Below are 20858 nucleotides of genomic sequence, written 5' to 3'. Positions count from 1 at the left end.
CATTTAATGACTTCTCTGGCATATACTTCTTAGTCAAGAAATTCATTTGAATGATCTTCAACCTCACAACTCAGACCTGCAAACATCATCAGTTAATGCAACTACAAGGTTTTATCAAGGTTTGAACTATGGTAACAATAATAATTATAAGGGCAAATAGTAGGGCATTTAACTACAAGCACGGCAAGGTTAGCATCCAAATCAGCACAATGATTAGAATCATGCATGGTAATGAAAAGGCCACAAAGACAATAGTCAAGACTCTAATTATAATCATGGAGGTGGATCTCAATATCCATGTACCCACTGTCAACTCTGCAATCAGCCTAGAAGACATAAGGCTCTACATAGTCCACAGCGTCTCAACCATGTGATCGTCGGCGAAATGACATCCAATTTGGCTATTGCTCCTCGTTTCAGTACCTTCGAAAATGTGTAGTACCTAAATTGGGCACTTTAAATCATGTAACTCGACATGTCAAACTGTCCCTTCATGTGAAAATCAAGGTCTGAAACAAATTTCAATCGGTTATGAGACATGTTTGCACACCCCTTGTTGGTTTTTCCTAGTTTTCTCTAGTTCTTACCCCTATATATATATATATATAATGAAAGACGTTCTTCTTGTTTCTTGAATAAAGAAAAATCTCATCTATCAGTTAAATTACATAAGATAATAATGTTGTTTTTGAGTTTCATCTTACTCATCAAGGATCGAAGATGGGGATGAGATAGATTGAGGCCTGAGTAGGAATAGCTTGCACATGCTCACAGTAAATCATGTTCTCTCTCCACCAATAAGTCTCATTGGATGGTAATGATTGGTCAACATACGACCTACACTCAAACCAATGAAAGTCACCGTACGTCTTTCTCTTCAATCTTGTTCTATTAAGATTATTGCACCATTATAATTGTTTTTAGATGTTTAGGGGTGCCTCAGTGGACGGTTTCCATTATTATGTTTAGTTTATGGATGCCTCTTTTAAATATACTTGGATATTCCCATCTCACATAAATCTAGTGTTCTCCATGTATTTATGAGGTTCAAATGTCTAATTGAAAATTACTTTGATTGTAAAATCAAATCTCTTTAATCGGATTGGATTATATACATATAGTTCCCTGCCCCCTATAACCATGAACAAAATGGGTTAGTAAACCGCAAGCGTCACCATATTGTTGAACCTTGTTTGGCCCTACTTCACAATGATGGTCTTCAATCTACATTTTGGTCATACGCATATACAATTTCTACATACCTTATTACTCGACTTCCATGAAGTCCATTAGTAATTTATCTCCATATGAGTGCCTTTTTCACTAAGCTCCTAATTACACCTTTCTAAATGTTTTTGGGTATGTAGTTTATCCTTGGTTGCGGCCATATACCAAGAACAAACTTGAGACCAAGTCTAAATAATGCATTTTTTGGGGGTACAACCCCACTAGCAATATGCCAACAATTGTCAACTTCTAAGATCCACAATAAATAGCCACTCCTCTACATCTACTGCCCCTTAAAAACACTTCTACACTATCCTCTCCATCGTCAAACGCTGTAGTGCCTTCACCCCCCAATCGATGTCATCTTATGGTCACTAGATCCACAATGGTGTCAAGCCATGACCAATGCATTCAATGCTCTTATCAAGAATGGCACTTAGGTATTGATTACTCTAAACCCTCATCAGAACTTAAATTAGACAATGCGGCACTTGGGTATCATAATCCAGATGGTACAATGGAGTGTTCTACAGTCCATCTCGTGGCCAAAGGTCTCATGAAAAAAAGAGGGAGTTGATTACAAAGAAACATTTAGTCTAGTTGTAAAGCTTGTAACAATTTGACACATTCTTTCCATTGCTCTCTCACAAAATTAGACAATGTGACAATTAGATGTACACAATGCCTTTTACATGGCTACCTTGATTACAAGGTTTATATGTCCCGATCCCCCAAGTTTGTGGATCCTCAATACCCAACCCATGTCTACTTGTTTAAACACTCACTCTATGGGTTGAAACAAACCCCACGTGCTTGGTTCCAGTGTCTCAATAGCTTTTTTTTCAAGCCCACAAATTTGTTGGATCTAAAATTGATTATCCACTCTTTATTTATTGCAATTGAGGCACTCTCATCTATTTTTGGAGGTCACATCTCCGCCCCACAATACATCCCCGCCGTGTATTGAGAACATCCCTCGATGATGACATCATCAAGACTGGTACTATCATCGGGAGATATTCCCAATACACGGCGCGGATGTACTGTGGGGCGGAGATGTGAACTATTTTTGTGGTTTACATTGATGATTTTCTAATCATGGGTAATGACACTTCACCAATTAACTCTCTCTTACATTCACTTGGTTTTACATTTGCTTTATTGGACCTTGGTCAACTCAATTACTTCTTAAGCATTGAAGCCACCTATAATTCTATGGGAATGTTTCTCGATCAACAAAAATACACTAGGTATCTTCTTCAACGGATTGAGGTGGCTGAGTGTAAGGCTATCCAAGCACCCATGTCTCCTTCTAGCTACCACTCTAACTTGTGCATCTAGTTCAGTTCTCCCTAATCCATTGAAATATAGGTGCATTGCAGGTATATTGTAGTATTTAACCATCACTCTCTTGCCTCTACAATTGTTAAACTCCCATGGTTACAACACTTAATTGGTGAGCTGGGTCTCTCTTTCTCACCACTCCTCCAACATTGTGGTATGACAATACCGATTTAGAAGTATGCTAAATTTCAAGAAAAGATCAGGTTGCAGATATCCTTACTAAAGCCCTTCTTAAGGCCCATTTTGTTGATCTTTGTACCAAATTCAACATCATTAAGCACTATGTATAGGTTGACAATGACTGCCTCAATCACTCACAATTCTCGATTTGATCACTTACTATATATATTCAATTATTGTCAATAATACAAGGAAAATCTTCCTCAACAGTCTCTTTGATTGGTTATAAGTTTTTGCCAATATCAAGTATTTTCAATTATCATTGTCAAGTCCTCATTAAATAATCAAATATCCATCACATGTTTGTGAAAGAGGTTACTTTAAAAGAACATGAGAAACGCCTTTTGAATGAATCTAGATTAACAGGAGACAAAAATCATATTCAGTGAGCTAGGCAACCTATTACGAGTGAACATACTAGTGTTTCATAGTATAAGGTGTGGATCCCATATGGGCCCCATGTGCATGGAACACTATCATGTCCACTTGTCATAGGTTGTCTAGACTGTTGTGTATGATTTTGTCTATAAAATGTCTGGTTTCACTGGAATGATGACTACTCACCACATTGTTGTCTAACAAAGGTAAAACCCACAAAATAATAGCAAATGAGGGAGTAAAAAGTGTTTTTCTTTCTTTTTTGTTCTACTGAGAGACAACAAACTTCAATGGACCATACGTGCACCCTGTAATACCAAAAGAGAGAGAGAGACAACCAACTTAAAAATAAGAGATATAATCTAAACTCACTATGACTTTTTTGCATTTCTCTTAAACTCACCATGACTTTTCAAAACCTCCAGAAAACCCCCTATCAATGAGTTTTATTGTACAAAAATCACCTCTCATTAAGATTTCCATTAAATCACTGTTAGTGTCATTAATAAAAATTATGTATTTAAAAATTTAAGTATTTTACATGACTAAGTTATTCTTGAATGGCCTATCAAACTTGTTAAATGTTTCTTATGACAAAATTACTCCCTGACCTGGGCCTAGGCCCACACTAGGCCTGCAAATTTAAGAATCGGACCTAGGCCTAATACTTCAAGCCCTGACCCAACTCATATATATTTAAAACATATATTATAAAATACGAATAATTAAGAATAATTTTGTTATAAAAACATTTAATAAGGTTGATTGATGATTTAGGGGAAGCTTAGTCATGTAAAATACGTAAATGGTTATTTAGACAAATTCTATTAATGGTCAGTAATGGCAATCCAACGGAAATCTTAACGGGATGTGAGTTACTCACTGACAAGGGACTCTAGAGGTTTTAAAAAGCTATGATGAGTTAAGAGAAATACAAAAAGAAAAAATCATGATGATTTTGAAACAAAACCCTTAAAAATAAAATACAATGTAATAAATATCTTTTGAGAAATAGAATATAAATGAAGAGATGATTTTAAAATATTTTTATTGAACATTTAATAAAATTCGAATTATGAGCCACATAGTGGTGACTGGTGAGAGAGGTGTTGCCGACCACCCATGCACCTGTCCAAGACAGGGACACCGTAAGGTATGACATGCATTTGTTTGCTTCTCACCGTAACCAAGACCTTGGGGGGTGTATCTCAACTTTCAAGCCACTTTCTTGGGTGCCCGTTTGGGAGGCTGCAGCACAGTGGCTTCTAGCTTACGACAACTTATAAACTTTATTTGGTGAAAATTCTAGAGAGCCCAAATCATCTGTCAGTTTTCCTCTTTAAATTGTTTAAGTGTTTCAAAACAGTTGTACCATATTAAGTTGAATCTTCGTCTCAGCCCTCCCAAATGGGCCTAGTTTTGGCAAATGGGCCCTAAGTTGAGTGTGAAAGAATCTCAGCTTTCACCACGGGTACATAGAGCATATACGGTCGGTGGGAATGGGGTGTATCAGACCATGCTAACCAAACCTAAGGTGTATAGATCCAAGGCAATATATAGGATTGCACATTCAAATGTCGGTAAGTAACAACATCCAGGGCTCTGTTTGTTTGCAAATAACCCTTGTCCTACTTTAATTCTCTCTTATATAAAGTGGGGATCAAATCATCTAGCTTTTTATCTCATTCCTAAATAAATAACTCTCATCCTACCTCCATTTTCTTGCATTTAAGGGAGGAAGGGGGGACAACATCATTTTACTAGTTATTTTATTTCTTACAAACAAATAAAACAAAGTCCAATATGAGGCAAAAGTACACCAGAACTTACACTCAGCCCATTTTCACTCCCCTGCATTTACACTAAGGCTGTTTTTGGTTGCAATGCAATTTTATCTGCACTAGTACAAATGCATGGGAGTGCAAATTCCCATTTAATCTTGTTTTGGATTTTACTTTATTCTATTTCAAGTCTTAACTGTTTTAGTTTACTTCATTTTTAGTGCAATCAAATAAAATAAGCTAAAATTTGGAACAAAATAGGTCAGAAGTTACAATCAAACCATTTGCACTATCATAATTTTGCATCAGTGCAAATTTACTTGCATTGCAACTAAACACAGCCTAAGGTTGCATTTGGCAGGAGTGCAAACGCTGGACTAAAACACATTTGTACTTCAGTTCCAATTTTGCTGGCATTTGGTAACAATGCATTTGTATACTGAAAATAACAGCAATTACGAATTCCATGCTTACATTTAAAGTTGGTTAATGTAAAAAAAGGTGTTTAGAAATCATGTTTGTACCATAAAACTGTTTAGTAAGAATATAAAATTTATCGATGTACTGCAACCAAACTGAACATAATGAGTGCAGATGAGCCTTAGATAAGTGCACAAATTATAATTACAAACAAGCGGCTCGGAAACTGAACCCGATACAAAATTTGTATCCGGTTCAGATTTACACTTTAAACAAACAACGGAGCGAAGAAAACACTGAAATTGTATTTCCTAATAAAATAAGAAGTTCCACCGAAATCACTAATTCAGAAAGCCCAATTTTATATGGCTGAGCATGACAAGTATCTTCACCTAATTTTGGTAGGTGCCGTAAGCTCACCGAAACCATTAATATTAATAAGGAATATGATAGCTCTCGAAAAAATTCGCATCCTGTGCATCAGAAATCATGGAAGTTCATGCTCCAAAATTTGACTCCATCAAAATCAATTTTAATGTCTCTCGCTCTAGTAATGGAAGATGTTCCATTGCAGCTATTGCAAAGAACTACAATGAAGAGATTATGGATTTCAAAACATACACTTGAGAGGATATCACCATTAATATGGCAGAGGCGTGGACAACTTGGGAGGCTCATTACTCCGCGGCGAATTTCTCCAACAACCCCATCATCATTGAGGACGACTCAAAGTTATATCTCCTGCTTCAAATTCATCTACAATCCGTTCTGACGCCTGAGGAGCATTGTTTGGGAATGCTCGGATTTGAAGAAGCAGCTGAACAAGGACTTTCACTATAAGCATGTTTATAAGGAGGCAAATCGAGCTGCGGATTAATTAGCAAATGCGGCTTGGCTCATGAGTAGGTAAGACTTTAGTCTTAATAATATTCCCCATGATTTAATTTGTTTTTGCTCTAGTGACATTAAGGGGAGTACTACCCCCCTCAGGCTTGTGTAGCACAGAAAAAGCTTTATTTAAAGAAAAAAAAGAAACCATTGATATTCATAAAAAATATAAAATCCAACCATTAATGTTCACCTAAAAACAATTTGTGAATGTAAGGGAAATCAACAGTAACTTTCGAGACGGGATGGGCTCCCCATAGCCCATCCGCCTCATGCATTGGGAACATCTGCGGAACAGTGGGAGAGCCCATCCGAACCGTAAATTGTTTGGTGGGAAAATCTCTAATACCGGAAAGTAAGAGCTCTGATCACCTGATTAATCACCTCTTCTACCATACTATGATACTGTTTGGTTGGGTGTAAGTTTTTCGAGGTACAATATTAACCCTTTTCTGATACGAGGACTTGATTATTAGGAATGCAAAATTCCTGTTTTGCTGGATTAGATAACGAATCCCCATAGTGTCAATATTCACTTTATGCAATTAACATAGTGCAACAAAGTAGATGAGTATCCATTTCTAGCGAACCTACAACATGACTCTAATTAAATTTCAGCAAAGTTTTGTGAAATTTCTATTTTATATGCGCAATTCAAAACAAATTATGAGTAAATTTAAGGTGGTGGATTTATTTTGGTTGAAACATTAAAATCTTTTCTGAAAATTTGGCACTTCATCATTTATTTTGTCCTCAATATTAGGATTGTGTATTAAAATTAATAAGTATAAATAATATAAATCTAAAAGTTATGAACATTCAAATAATATAAATTCAAAAAAATGTTATAAAATTTTGAAAATTATCTTTTCAGATTTGATATTTAAAATAATGATGAAGTAGAGGTTTTCCTCCTCTTTTGTAAGTTGTTTAGCTTAGGCTTAGTTCGAGAAAAGTATAAATACAAGATTTAGAAGTATCATATACAAGGTATTGTTGCTTTGAACATATTTACATGTGCACTGTATGAACAGTACAAATAGGATGTACAATATACAAATAGACACAAATACAAGTATGGAAAGAGTATAAATAGATACAAAATATAAGGTTTTACGCTCTACAGAATTATATTTATACTCTTTCCAAGCTGAGCCTTAATAACAATTATTATACTTTAAGCTTGTAGAAATATATAAGAAATATGGTATAAGAAAAAAAAGCAAATCAAACATTGTCAATAATTAACTAATAAAGGAAAAGGATAAAACATGTTGAACGCATATTGGTGGAGAAGATATAAGCAAAAGTTGAAAGGAAACATGTCGAACTCGAACGCATAGTTCCCACCATGTGAGCGTCCCTGTCTTGATTAAACTAGTGTTATAGGAAGCAGATGCTGTGGAGCATCCAAATTAGTATGATTAATGGTGATAGTTGTTGACCTAGGCTAAGAAAAAATTAGGTAGGTGATTTTGAATTTATTTCCTTTGCTGATTTGCCCATTTTTCATTGGAGGGTCGCAATGGAGTGTTGTGATGATGGTCACAGCTGATGTCATCTTGTAGGTTTAATTATTATCATCATTAATTCCTAAAATGGTAGTCTAGATATATAATGCATAAATGCAAATTAAAGACCACTGCTATGTGCCGAAGATGCAGATATAAGTCAGTGATAACAAGCTTGTACTTTGCCTGAAGCCTTCTATTGCTCTTGTTTTTGAATATTGAAATTCATATCTGGTTTTTCACCAGCTTGCCAATATATATATATATATATATATATATATAGATAAGTCAGAAATATTACATATAGAGTCTCTGCTGCTACTTTCTACTTGGCGATAGTGGTATTTACGAGCATTATATGCAAGTTCATATGCAGCAGTATTAGTAGATCTGCTTATATGATTTACACCTATATTATCAAAATCAAGTATCATATTTCGGTATTTGTCTCTGAGATTGAGGAGGTCCCATTCTACATCACTATCTTCCTGGATGCCTCGAACCACATTCGCTGAGTCACAAAACACTAGTGCCCATCTGATTCTAAGCCTTGTAGCTGCCTTCAAACCTTCGATCACTGCTTGCCATTCTACTTGGTTTGCTGATGAGGCTTTTGACTGCTCGACCCTCTGCATGTAACACAGACAGGTCCTTAGCAAGTATTATGAACCCGATAGCTGCTCTTCCTATAGTTATTCTGAATGCTCCATCTGTGAAAATCAAGTGGTTGTTCTTCTCTTATTTATTTTTCCTACTTCATGTGAAATTGGACACCACAATGACTAGGCTATTTCAATTAACTGTGCTGAGTGTGAGATGGGTTGGCCATGGGTTTTTGCATTACGCATATCCCAAATAAGCCTAAGCAGAATAAGAAAGTTACCAATATAACTCGTTTGGATGTCAAATGGGAAATGACTTAGCTTTGCTTCAATCCAGAATGACATGAATTGGTGCAGATGTCATCAGGGTTTTTTCCTATTTGTGCAAGGAGCCACACCGCTCTAGCATAGTGGCATAGGAAAAATACATGTTGCCATTTTTCCTTTTCCATGTTGCATAGATAGCACAATTGATCCTATTCTTTCAGGAAAATCATTTCTGATGAAAGGCGATTTGGTGCGACCTAGCAGGAAGGGGACATGTAAGTGCGATCTGATTTAAGGATGACAATTCAGCCGGGTGAGCTCAGTTCGCAACATTCGCAGTTCGGGTACCCAATCACCTCGGCGTAGAGGCACCTCAGGCATCCAGTTCGAAACTAAAGAATCAAAGTATTAGCTCGGGGCTAACATCCCAAAACGCCACGTAATCGACTCCAGAGGTCTCTCTAACAGATCCCGAATCTCTCGAGATTACTATGAGCTAACAAACCCCGACTTTTTCGAGATCACGATAAGGACTCATCCCGGCTCCGCCAGAGTCAGAAGTAAAACGATAAGCCTTATCTACATGGTGTTCCTTCGAAAGTGGAATGAACCCTATCTCTACACTCCGGAGATCCCAGAGCTCTTTCGTGAGACCCATGACTATTCCAGTATATAAAAATAGGAACCTCAAGGCAAAGATACGTGTAATTACTCTACTCTCTAGCTCTCAAGCTCCCAAACTCTCAAAGCATTCAGCTCGCATTATAGTGTGTATTCCTGCCCTTGTCGAAGAACCCCCTCCCCCCCTACCACCAAAAATTTCTTTGTATTTTCTCCATTTGGTTAATTATTCTTTTTTCAAGGATGGAGGTCGACATTGTGTAGGTTGGCAAGGCTTGTAAGACTGATTTGACAAGAATTGATCGGCCAGCTTGTGATAGGAATTTAGCTTTCCATGCTGCCAGTTTAGAATTCACCTTCTCCATTAACTCTAGATGAGGTGAGGCATGTTTACCTTGAAAGCGTAGCTTCTCACCCAGATACCTCTCTTGGGTTTTTAAGTACTTCACTTGAAGTATATGTAGCACAATTTTCTTCTTTTTCCTATGTACACAGCTGCTAAACATGGCTCCCGATTTTGTCAAATTTATTCTCTCATGACATGTCTTCGAATTTTTTCAGAATTTCCTTCACTCTTCTCACCTGAGATGGATTTGCTTTACACATTATTAGGCAATCATCAGTAAATAGAAGGTGCCGTTAATTTTGATGGAGAATGAGGGAGTGTTAATACAAGCCTCTATTAGTTGACACCATTTTTCCGTGAAACCCATCTCCTTTAACATTTTGCTAATAAATTCCCTCCTCATTCTGTCATAAGCACTTTGACATGTCAATTTTCAAAACAACCCATCCTACCGCCTTCTTTTGTTTTCTTAGTTTGTGAACTACTTCCTTCACCACCAAAATATTGTCCACACCTTGTCTTCCTTTTATAAAGGCTGATTGGTTTGGGGCAATTAATTTGTCAAGGAGGGGTTGCATTCTTAGGACCAGGCATTTGGCTATAATTTCACACAGAACATTACAAACACTTACGGGTCTGTAATGTTGGATTTTTTCTGGGTTTTTGGTTTTGGGGATGTAGACAAGGTTAGTGGAGTTCAGATTTTGTGGCATTTTGCCTGAAACAAAAATCTCTCTGACAAAGTTACATATGTCTTCTTTTATTAATCCCCAGTATTTCTGATAAAAGAATGGGAAAAATCCATCTGGTCCTGGTGTAGAATGAGCTTTCATGGACTTAACTATCCCCTCTATTTCCTCATCTGATGGTAATCTCATTAGTTTTGTAGCCTCAGCTTCAGAGATCTTGTTGTGTATCAGATCATGAAGCTCAACATCCTCTTCTGATTGGGGTCCACTTATCAAGATTGCATGTTGTTTAAAGGCTAGAGCAGTATCTTCCAATGTTTGGATATTTCCCTCCTCATTTTTTACAAATTCAAGAGAATTTTTGTTTCGCTTAAATTTTGCCAACTGGTGGAAGTACCTTGGTTTCTGTCTTCATCCCTAAGCCAGAGCTCCCTAGACTTCAGCCTCCACATTTGTTCTTCCCTTCTCAACTACTTTTCATATTCTCTTCTCAAAGTCATTTTTCTTTTGGTGTCACTAGATTCCCCAATTTCTTCCATCTTCAAAATTTCTTCCTCTATTTCTCTCTTTATTCCACCTAACTAGCATTTTCTTGCAATTTTTCAATTTCTGACACACTCCCCCCTGAATATTTCCTTGGTTCCACTCTTCTTGAATAATATCATTGCATTCCTCCTCCTCGGCCCAGAAACTGTTTTGGACTTGATATTGTATGTAAAGCCGTGTCAACGAGACGGATTGCGTGGTCTGAAAAATATTTTTATAGGCTCTTATTTTGCCTTCCGGGAACCTCTCATGCCACCATGCGATTGCCAAGCCTCTATGTGTAAAAGAAAAATTAGATAGAGGTTTGGCAATCGCATGGTCCTGGATTAATTTGCGTATGTGTTTGGAGATTTTGCATGTTCTGGTGCTACAACCTTTCTAATCTTGAATTTCTGTCATATCATTTAAATCTCCCACCATCATCCAATTTTTTTTTGTTCCCAATGAGCTCTTTAAACTCTCTCCAATAGCTGGCTCTTTGAGATTTATTTGGGTGGCCATAGTTAAACATAGCCACCAAGGGGGGTCACATGGTCCATTTTTTATATTTAGGATAATGTTTCTGTCCGTAATTTTGATGATTGCAATGAACATGCCAGTCTTCCAACAGCACATTAACCCCCCTGCTAAAACCCTTTGCTTCTATCCCACAACCCTCACCGTACCCTAGGGCTTTTCCCATCCTATCCATTTTTTGATATTGGGGGATGCAGTCTAAGTCTTTTGTTTTGAATTGAAGACTTCAGGGTCATTTTTTAAAAGGGTAATAGGGCATTTTAGGATTTGAGATTTAATAACATGTATATATGGAGCCGGTATCTGCTCCTCAGGCACATCCACCATGTACGGGAGATGTTCCCAATGCATGGTAGGATATGCATGTGAGACGCCAGGTGTAAGAAGCAGATCCGGTCTCACATATATGCATGAGTACATACCATTAATTCCCTTAAAATAGAGTTGGGATCTTCTCCCAACACGCTGCCAACTTGATCATGTGTTCAGTGCCCACACATGTCACCATTAGACTTGGACCCACTATGTCTGAAATGTGAAGACACAGATCATTTGGAACAGTTTTCTGTCAGAGCTTTGACAAATTAGCAATAAAAAAGATAGTTTTTTCAACGCAGATCCATCCTCACAAAACTCTGCAGACACCCTGAAAGCAATGGTGTCTACACGCACATTGGATATATCTCCCAGTTAAATTAATAGGGAGATGTTTGCAATGCATGGGTATAGATACAAGTGCTTTCAGGGTGCATGCAGAGTTTTTGTAGAGAGTAGATCGTTTGGCTCAGTTTGGAAGGAGTATAAATATAAATATGTAGAGTGCAAAACCGTATATTTTGTATGTATTTATATTATACATATTTCTATTTATAGTCCTTTCAAACTGAGCCTTTTATTTATTTTTTTGTCTTTGTCAAGATGCAAGAAGTATGAAGGGCTGAATGTTCTGAAAAAAAAAAAAAGAAAGAAGAAAATCAAGGGGTTAAGTGTTATACCGCCCAAAGTACAGGGTGGTCTCTATAAATTAAATTACCCTTATTCCTTTATTCCAATTTCCAGAGGGCTTCAAAGCCAACATTGAAAGAGTGAAGAATGTGATGAATTATATATATATATGCCACGGTTCCGTGCAAAACATAATTTTGGGAGGTTATGAAATACTGGTTTATAATTTATAGTAAGCATAACAACAAGTTTGAATAGGGCTGCGCCGGTTTCAAACATAACAAAAAAAAAAAAAAAAAGCAATAGGAGTTAAGTTTGATTGGGATGGGCTAGGTTATTTCTCCCATGTATTAATTGGGCTGGGCTAGGCTATTTCTCCCATGTATTAATTGGGCTGGGCTAGGCTATTTCTCCCATGTATTAATTGGGCTGGGCTAGGTTATTTCTCCCATGTATTAATTGGGCTGGGCTAGGCTATTTCTCCCATGTATTTAATCTACATATTTTGGTCTCACCTACACCAGCCAGATTGCATTCTGAGGAGTTAAGAGGAGTTTACATGGTGAGACTTAGGAATTGGAGACCTGTACTGTCTGGTCTGTGCAAGGAAGATTCCGTTACTCAATTGATGATTTGAAGTTTTCCACCTTTTATTTGTTCACAGATCATTCGACTGATTTGAATCATTTCATGGGCTCAGGCTCCATTAGATTCTCATTTATCAAAAGTGGGGTATACCCTATCCTCCTTTTCTAATCTTTTGGAGATATGGGAAAACGTCAATAATTATCACAATTAATAGGGAAAAAAAAGAATGAAGTGAAGCAGATTTTGATTGGGCTAGACTTGGTCACTTGACATTTGCCAAATATGTATGCTATCTGAAAGGTAAACATGCTCTAAAAGAAGGAAAAAATGATGATAAAGAGAACGAAAGAGAAAATTTCTTATATGGAGACACAGATGAGTGGAATGGACGTTGCCAATTATGCAAGTTTCAGGATCCACCCTTTTGTGTTATATTTCTGCAGTGAAGAGAAGAGAGTTCAGAAACTAACTATTTTTAGGCAACCGGTCGGATTTGAGATTTTGTTGGTGGATAGTCATATAAGTTCGATGGAATTGAGTTGAAAATGAAATTAGATTCCATTGTAGTCCAACTCAAACCAGAGAAAGAAATAGCAAAGTTTCAACTCTATAACAAGGGACTATTTTTTGTTTCTCTTGCTGATTGTTTTAGGGTAAAGTGCAAATTAGTTCTCTGTAATTTGGGGTTAGTCTTATAAGTATAGTACCCAAACCTTAAAACATGTTATTGCATTACCTCAAACTCTCAAAAACTGATAGTTTAGTCTAAAATTGTTAAACGACGTCAGATGGCATATAAAAGAACAAAAATACCCTTCAGGTTTTGAATAAGTGAAAATAGCATAATTTTGAAATAACGAAAAGAATGGATAAATTTCCATATTAATAGCCTATACTTTAGACACTAAAGTTAGATTAACCCTAAAGTACACCGTACTAATCTGCAATTTATCCATTATTTTATTTGATTCTATAATGTGAGCCTATCAATGAAATCCGTACCAACTAGAACCGGGTTAAGGTTCTCCCTCCAATTTCAAGTGGGGCTTAGGCCCAAAGTCTTTACCAATTGCAACCAATTGAGGTTTCACAGTTCGGACCAGCCTCATCCTCCAGATGCCCATAAGAAATAAAGTGGACACACCATGGGGATGTTTGGAACCATGGCCGTTTTTCAAAATAATGATGCCACATCAGATCTATATAGGCATTTCAACAAATATTCATGTATCTCATTGTTTGGTTCAGCCAATTATTAAAAAATCGGGCATGCCTCGAAAATCAGGACCCTACCAATGTGTGTCTCCTTGTTTGGTATTTCATGCATCGGTGAACCGTTTCCCCCAACGGTTGACTGATGTGTATCCTACGTGGTGCTTACCTATCAGTACATATATAAAAAACAGTAATGAAAATCACCTTACCAAACAGCATAGTATTACTTACTGCCTATGTGGCAAAAAAGTTTTTTGTGAAAAATGGGTCTTAGAAGTATGAACGTTTTTTTTTGAAAATTGATCCTAAAAAGCGCCCACACTTTCAAACACCATGCATATTTTTTGAGGAATTGACATCAAAGTATATTAATTCAAGAACTTGTTGAAATTATTTTTGCCCATATTATATTATTGAGAAGTAAATAACAAAAGAATTTATAATGAAATTGGGACGGACAAAAGAAGCATATAAGCTGACAGACCAACAAAGGAAACTTTTAATTGAAATTGAGGCCACGACAAACAACTGATACCTTCATCAGGCTATGAACTTCCATTAATCTATATCTTATTTTTTTGGCCCTTGGATCTTCCACCCCCTTTGACTTATAAAATTCATTTTAAGTTTGGATGTATAAAAATCTGTTAAACTAAACATTTTTTTAATACCAAAACTCATTCTAATAATTGATTATTGAGCAAAAGAATTTAACTTAAAAAGAAAAAAAAAAACAACTTTGGCTCAAATCTTGTTCTTCAAATAATCATTCTTTGGATGAGCAGAATTTTAACTAAACATAACTTTAATATTTCTACTGGAACCAGGTACGAGGGCACTTAAACTGCCTGCCACTACGTTTATTGGATCGAATCAAATATTATTTCTTAGATTCATAATGAACTAGGATGGATTTAAATATTGAATATTATTAACAAACTAAGTTAAAGTAAAAAGAATTATAATATATATTTTATATAAAAATACGACTCTTTAATAAACATACAACATCCAAACTATATATATATATATTTCCATAAATAAAAGACGCTTATGTCATTTTTTCTCTTTTCTTATTTTTTATTTTTTGAAGCACAAAGCACCAACCATTCAGACACATTATTCAGTATCAAGTATCAACAACATCAGAGATAACGAGGGGACAACCGTCCAAGTACATCTATTTGTGCGGCCTTTTGCACCAAGCTTGGTTAAGGAATGAGATTCCAATTTGCAAAATCTCAGGCAATAACTTGTAAGCCTACAGGTGATGATGCACATGGCTGATTTTGTTTTTGCTTTTTTTTCTTTTTTTAATTTTCAAGTTGATGTACATTAATTTACTAGGAAAACGTGGCTATCTACAATGTGATCGGATCGGCTGCCCACAGAGTATGCCCTACGGACGCCCCCCACGGCCCATCCCCTCATGCACTGTAAACATCTCCCGTACTTGTCACGAGGAGATATTCCCAATGCACGAAGAGGATGGGCTGTAAGGCGCCCGTGGGGTGAGCACTGTGGGCAGCTGATCTTGTCACATACATCTACAATTGCCTGTATTCTCCGCAGGGCTATCTTTGTGTGACATGATGATAGGTTGTTTTTCTACATTGCTATTTCTACTTTAGGTGATTAATACAGAATTAATTGATGAGTCATGTGTGTTGTCACATATGATTGATAATGTGATGTCTGTTTCACATGCATTATAATAAATAATGTCATGTATGTCTGTTTCAAGTTTCAATAATAAATAACTTCAAATAACAGTTATATCATATATGCCAATTTATAAATTGATTTTTTTTTATGCCTAAAGGTAAATTCATTCATAAATGCTCAGGTTATAAAATAGAAAAAATAATAGCAATGAAAAATACAACCAAAAAACATGTTAAGCATGCTGAGACAAAAACAGGTAATCATGAGCACAGAGAAAAAAAATGACTTGAGAAATCTCTACAACCAACGCAAATTTAAGAAATTTCAAAAAGGTCGGAAGCCAACAAGTGTGTCTCCTTACCAAATGAGTCCGGATCAACTACGCAAAACCCTCAAGGGTTATAGAGAGAACAGGTACTATGGCACCCAATTCATGGCGATATTGAAAACGTGAAAGCGATAAAGGCCCAAGATCGCCTCCTGTTACAAAACTCTCCCTAACACTCCACCATCCAAACATTTAAGGAATGGGCCCCACAAAAAGCCAAAAGTGCACAAAATAAGTAGTAATTTGTAATTGTAGAAACGTAAAATGTATAAAAACACCATCTATCCATGTCGGTATAGAAACAGAAACAATTGGAGCATGAACATCGTCAGAGAGAACTCGAAGATCATTGGAAAAAGGCTTGCCAGGAACGATAACATCGTTACAAAACAAATGGATACCTATGACATACCCCAAAGGCACACCACACATATTCAATCAAGGCCCAACAGAAATAAGAAAAAGAGCAAAGGAAAAACGAAAATTAGAATGAATAGAACCAAAGATCCCAAGTATGCTTCATAGGCCCAGATCAAAACCATCATCTCTCAAATCTGTCCAAAAAACCTCTCCAACAAACACCGATATAAAGAGAAATAAAAGAAAACTCGCATCCATAGATATGAGAGAGAAACCTCATATAGAATGTGACAGAGAAAAACTCATATCCATAGATGTGAGAGAGAAATCCTCTGGCCGAGAGAGACCCTCCCGCAAAGAGAGAAAAACCCTAACGTAGGAACCAAAAATTCAATAATTCATAAATTGGTCATCCAAACTAAAACGTTTTAGATATATAGAAACAATAATGGCATAAATCCATATGAAGTGCGATTTCTGTTAATGCGAGATATGAGGAGAGACAATTGTATGAGCCTCACCCCTATGTTGCAATAAAACAACCCAACCATTACGCCCAATACCGCTCCCACCCTCTTAATCTATATGAACTCTATACACTAGTAAGAGTGCCGAAAACATGGTTGCATGTTGTACTGTGGAATACCAAAAACATTTTGGTGCAACGTAACACTGTCGAAACGCTGCCGCTAAAACGAAGAAAATCAAAGCCTATGATGTTTGGATACGGCCTTACTTTGAATGAGATGATTCTTGGTGGGGCCATAATTCTAATTCAATTCTAAAGGCCGTGCCGTGCCTATCGAGTGTCGACAGCATACATAGACACAGTACAGGGTACAGGCTATCAAACGTGGACAGCCCAAGGCCCAAATTTTCTCCAATTTAATAGCGTGGCCTGATTAAATGAACTAAGATGAACTCTAAACGACGAGTCCGGATCTGCTCCTCAGTCCTCACACATCGCGCCTCACAGCATGTCCTGGAGACGTATATTGTGAGGAGCAGATCTCAATTCACTCCAAACACAGTAGCCACGTAGGGTTCACACGGTTTTATGTATCAACCAACTCCAGCTGCACACACCCACAGGTTAGACCGAATCTATTTCTTTCATCTGGCGCTTCTCACAGGCACATCTTAACATGCATTGGTAACATCTCCCGTATTAACTTAACGGTAAATATTCCCGTCACCCTACAGGCCACAGACTCTGAAGGGAAACATTTCCGTAGAAATGCCACGTCAAACATTTTCATGATAAATGAGCAGAGTCATTACTCTGCACCTCCAATACAGTTGAACCCTTTTTACAGCCTTTTGGTTGGGGAGTTGGAAAATCGAAAAGCAAGTTTCATGGACATGAATGCACCTGAACCAATAGATACAGAACCTCAGAGAGACTCTGAGAGAGTCACACAAACCACAGCTTTCAATTTCAACTTTTCAAGTCAAACCCTTCAAAGTAAAATTATTGCTTCATCGGCTTGTCCACCAAGACCAAGCAACGACGGTTAATTCTTCAGCTGTATTTCCTCTAATTAAAGAGAGGAGGAAGATTCTGATTCATTCATACATCTTGGTAGTAGGTATCTCAAAAATCCAAAGAAATTAAAACCCACTGGAAACCCTACAAATTAAAAGCAGCAGCGGCTGGCGACTGACGAGAGGTGGTGTGATGTGGGATCGAGTTTGATAACAGAACTAATTGCAAATTGCACAACTTGTTTATGAGAATAAGTAGTAACTGCAGTACTGGCGAGTGGCGGCCAAGAACCAGATTAAAAATAGATTATAATTTAACGATTTCAGGGATGTGGACGGGATATCTGTCGATGCAATCGAACCAGGGACTTTCTGGGTCTGCCTTAATGGTGCGGTTGCACTTCCATACCGCGCTGTTACACTTGAACCCACTCCCAAATGCTATCTGCCAGACGCGGTCTCCCCTCTTCATCCTACCCTTGGACTCAATGTAGCTTAGTTCGTACCAGAGAGACGACGACGAAGTATTGCCAAAGCGGTGGAGTGTCATCCTTGACGCTTCAACGTGCTCCGCTGAAAGCTGAAGATTCTTCTGCAGCTCGTCAATCACGGCACGTCCTCCGGCATGGATGCAGAAGTGCTCAAAGGCCTGTTTGAAGTCGGGAATGTAAGGCTTCCACTTGGGGTTGAAGAGTTTCCGGCCGATAAGCGTGAAGAGGAAGAGGAGCTGCTCCGATGCAGGAAGGACGAGAGGTCCGATTGTTGTGATGTTGGACTTGAGAGCCTCCCCGGCAATCACCATGAGCTCTTTGGACAACGATACACCCCTTATACCCTGTGGGTCTTCTTCTTCATAAACGCAGCGGTAGGCCTTGTCGTCGGCACCTTTATGGGTGCGAACTACATGAGCCAAACGGTACTTGGCGCGCCAACCATCCTTTCTCCGATTGGAAAGAAGGATAGCGGCACTGCCCATCCGAAATAGACAATTGGGGAGCAACATGGATCGCTGAGAACCACCGTAAAAACTTGGGGTTATGATCTCGGTGCTCACCACCAGTGCATAAGAGTTGGGGTGAACCTGGAGCAGGTCTCGAGCTAAATCAATGGATATAAGCCCAGCACTGCAACCCATCCCAGAGAGATTGAAGCTTTTTATGTTCCCCCTCATCTTGTATTTGTTCACGATCATTGCCGTCATCGATGGTGTCGGCGAGAACATGCTACAGTTGAGGATCAAAATGTCAACGTCCTTTGGCTTGATCCCTGTCTTCTTGAGGAGTGAATCGATGGAGGAGAAAATAACAAGCTCGGCCTCGGCTCTGCAGTCAGCCATGGTGGGTTTGGGAGGAATGTAATGGATGGCCGGGGGTAAGCAAGTCTCTTCACCAAGGCCTGATCGCTCGAGAATTCTCATTTCAAAGTCCACCACCTTGGTGTTGGCTCCGTTGATAAGCCTGGAGTGCTCCATGAAGGTGGAGAACGGGGCACGACATGTCACCGGGGGTTTGAAGCAAGAGTAGTCGACGAGGTAGATGTGTCGAGGTCTGGACATGAAGTACACAGTGGCAACAAAGATGATGAGGAAACCTGAGCAAAGAATCTGAACCAGATCAAACTCGAGAGAATTCCAAATTCTTAGAATCTCATCGGGTCCTAGCCGAAGCAGCTCTACCACAATTCCAGCCATGATGGGTATGAGGAGAAAGGTGAGAATATGGTTCACCAGGTACTGGTAACCAAGTTTTACATACTTGAGCTTCACTGAGCTGGAGAAATTCGGGAGTGCTGGTGGCATCTTTACGGTTGAATATGAATTGGCAAGCTCCGGGAGGCGGGAGCTAGGGATAGAGAGACAGAAGGATGCTCTGGCCTCTGGGTTAATTGGGTTGGAGTGGATTGGTGAATTAGGCAGTATTGGGTTTTGTGAGGTGATGAGAATTTAAAGGCTGCTGGGAGGCAATGAATGAAGGCAGATGGAAGGATTAAATGAAGCTCTCACGTCACCCAACGGTACTCTTAGCTGGAGTGCTGGACTTTATTTTCCTTAACACCCACCGGATTAAGTATGCAATATAATATTTATTATCCATGCAAATGCAATATTTGCTATACTAATTAATTTCTTAAACCATTTGTCAATGTTATAGCTTTCAATCATATATTTTAATTTCTTAAGCTTTTACATGAACTCTAGCCATACACACTATGTACTTTAGTTTAGAGTTTTGATGACCATGAAACCATCCAATTATATATCTGACTGCTCTTCCAAAGGATTTATCCTCTACAGACTACAGGGAAAATCTTAATTTGCTAGCTCTTGCTCTTGACTTGGCATTCCATCCCTTTTGAAGGAAATCGTTGCTCAATACTCATGTGGGGAACCTGCAACTGAACCGCCATAAACTTAAACTTGGTGAATATCTTTACGGTTGGGGGTGGTTGTGAGTCAGGATTATTGCACAACTAGTGTTCAAATTTTACAAATTTTGTGAAGCAAAGTAGCTAATCAGACATTTATGATCACCAAACTTGAGATGTTCCGCTGACCGTTTTGATGTTCTTTAGGCTGTGTTTGGTTGCAATATAAATAAATTTGTATTGATGCAAAACTATGGCAATGCAAATGATTGAATGTAAATTCTGACCTATTTTTGTTTGAAACTTTAGTCTATTTTAATTTGTTTGATTGCAATACAAATGAAGTAAATTAAGACATAAAGCAAAATAAAATTAAATTAAACAAGAATTTGTATTTTTTTCATTTGCATTCTCATGCATTTGTATTAGTGCAAATGCAACCCAATTCAGTCTTGGGCTCAGTTTGAAAAGAGTAAGATTACAAATATGTAGAATTGCCAAACCTTGTATTTTGTATTATTTATTTATTTTCTATGTAGTCTCATTGTACAATATTTGTATTTGTACTCTTTCCAAACTGAGCCTTAAGATG

At 37.8% G+C, this 20858-nt stretch overlaps 1 protein-coding gene and 1 long non-coding RNA gene across 2 annotated transcripts; both read right to left on the bottom strand.

The window, feature by feature from the left end:
* Positions 1–8051: 8051 nt before the first annotated feature.
* Positions 8052–16617, bottom strand: LOC148854815 (uncharacterized). The gene is made up of 2 exons (XR_016112926.1): positions 16091–16617; positions 8052–8358 (listed from the first exon to the last, which is right to left on the bottom strand). It is a non-coding gene; the product is annotated as an uncharacterized LOC148854815 (long non-coding RNA).
* A 1214-nt stretch (positions 16618–17831) lies between these two features.
* On the bottom strand, positions 17832–19855 carry LOC148854814 (3-ketoacyl-CoA synthase 6-like). The gene has a single exon (XM_088984550.1). The coding sequence runs from the start codon at positions 19698–19700 to the stop codon at positions 18210–18212; it is 1491 nt and encodes a 496-aa protein (XP_088840676.1). The 5' UTR covers positions 19701–19855; the 3' UTR covers positions 17832–18209.
* Positions 19856–20858: the final 1003 nt, after the last annotated feature.

This window comes from Nelumbo lutea, chromosome 4 (genome assembly GCF_056320005.1).
Source record: "Nelumbo lutea isolate HS-2025 chromosome 4, American lotus-T2T, whole genome shotgun sequence".
NCBI classification, from domain to species: Eukaryota; Viridiplantae; Streptophyta; class Magnoliopsida; order Proteales; family Nelumbonaceae; genus Nelumbo; species Nelumbo lutea.
Note: the sequence above shows the minus strand (reverse complement) of the source record. Positions and strands in the feature narration are given on the sequence as shown.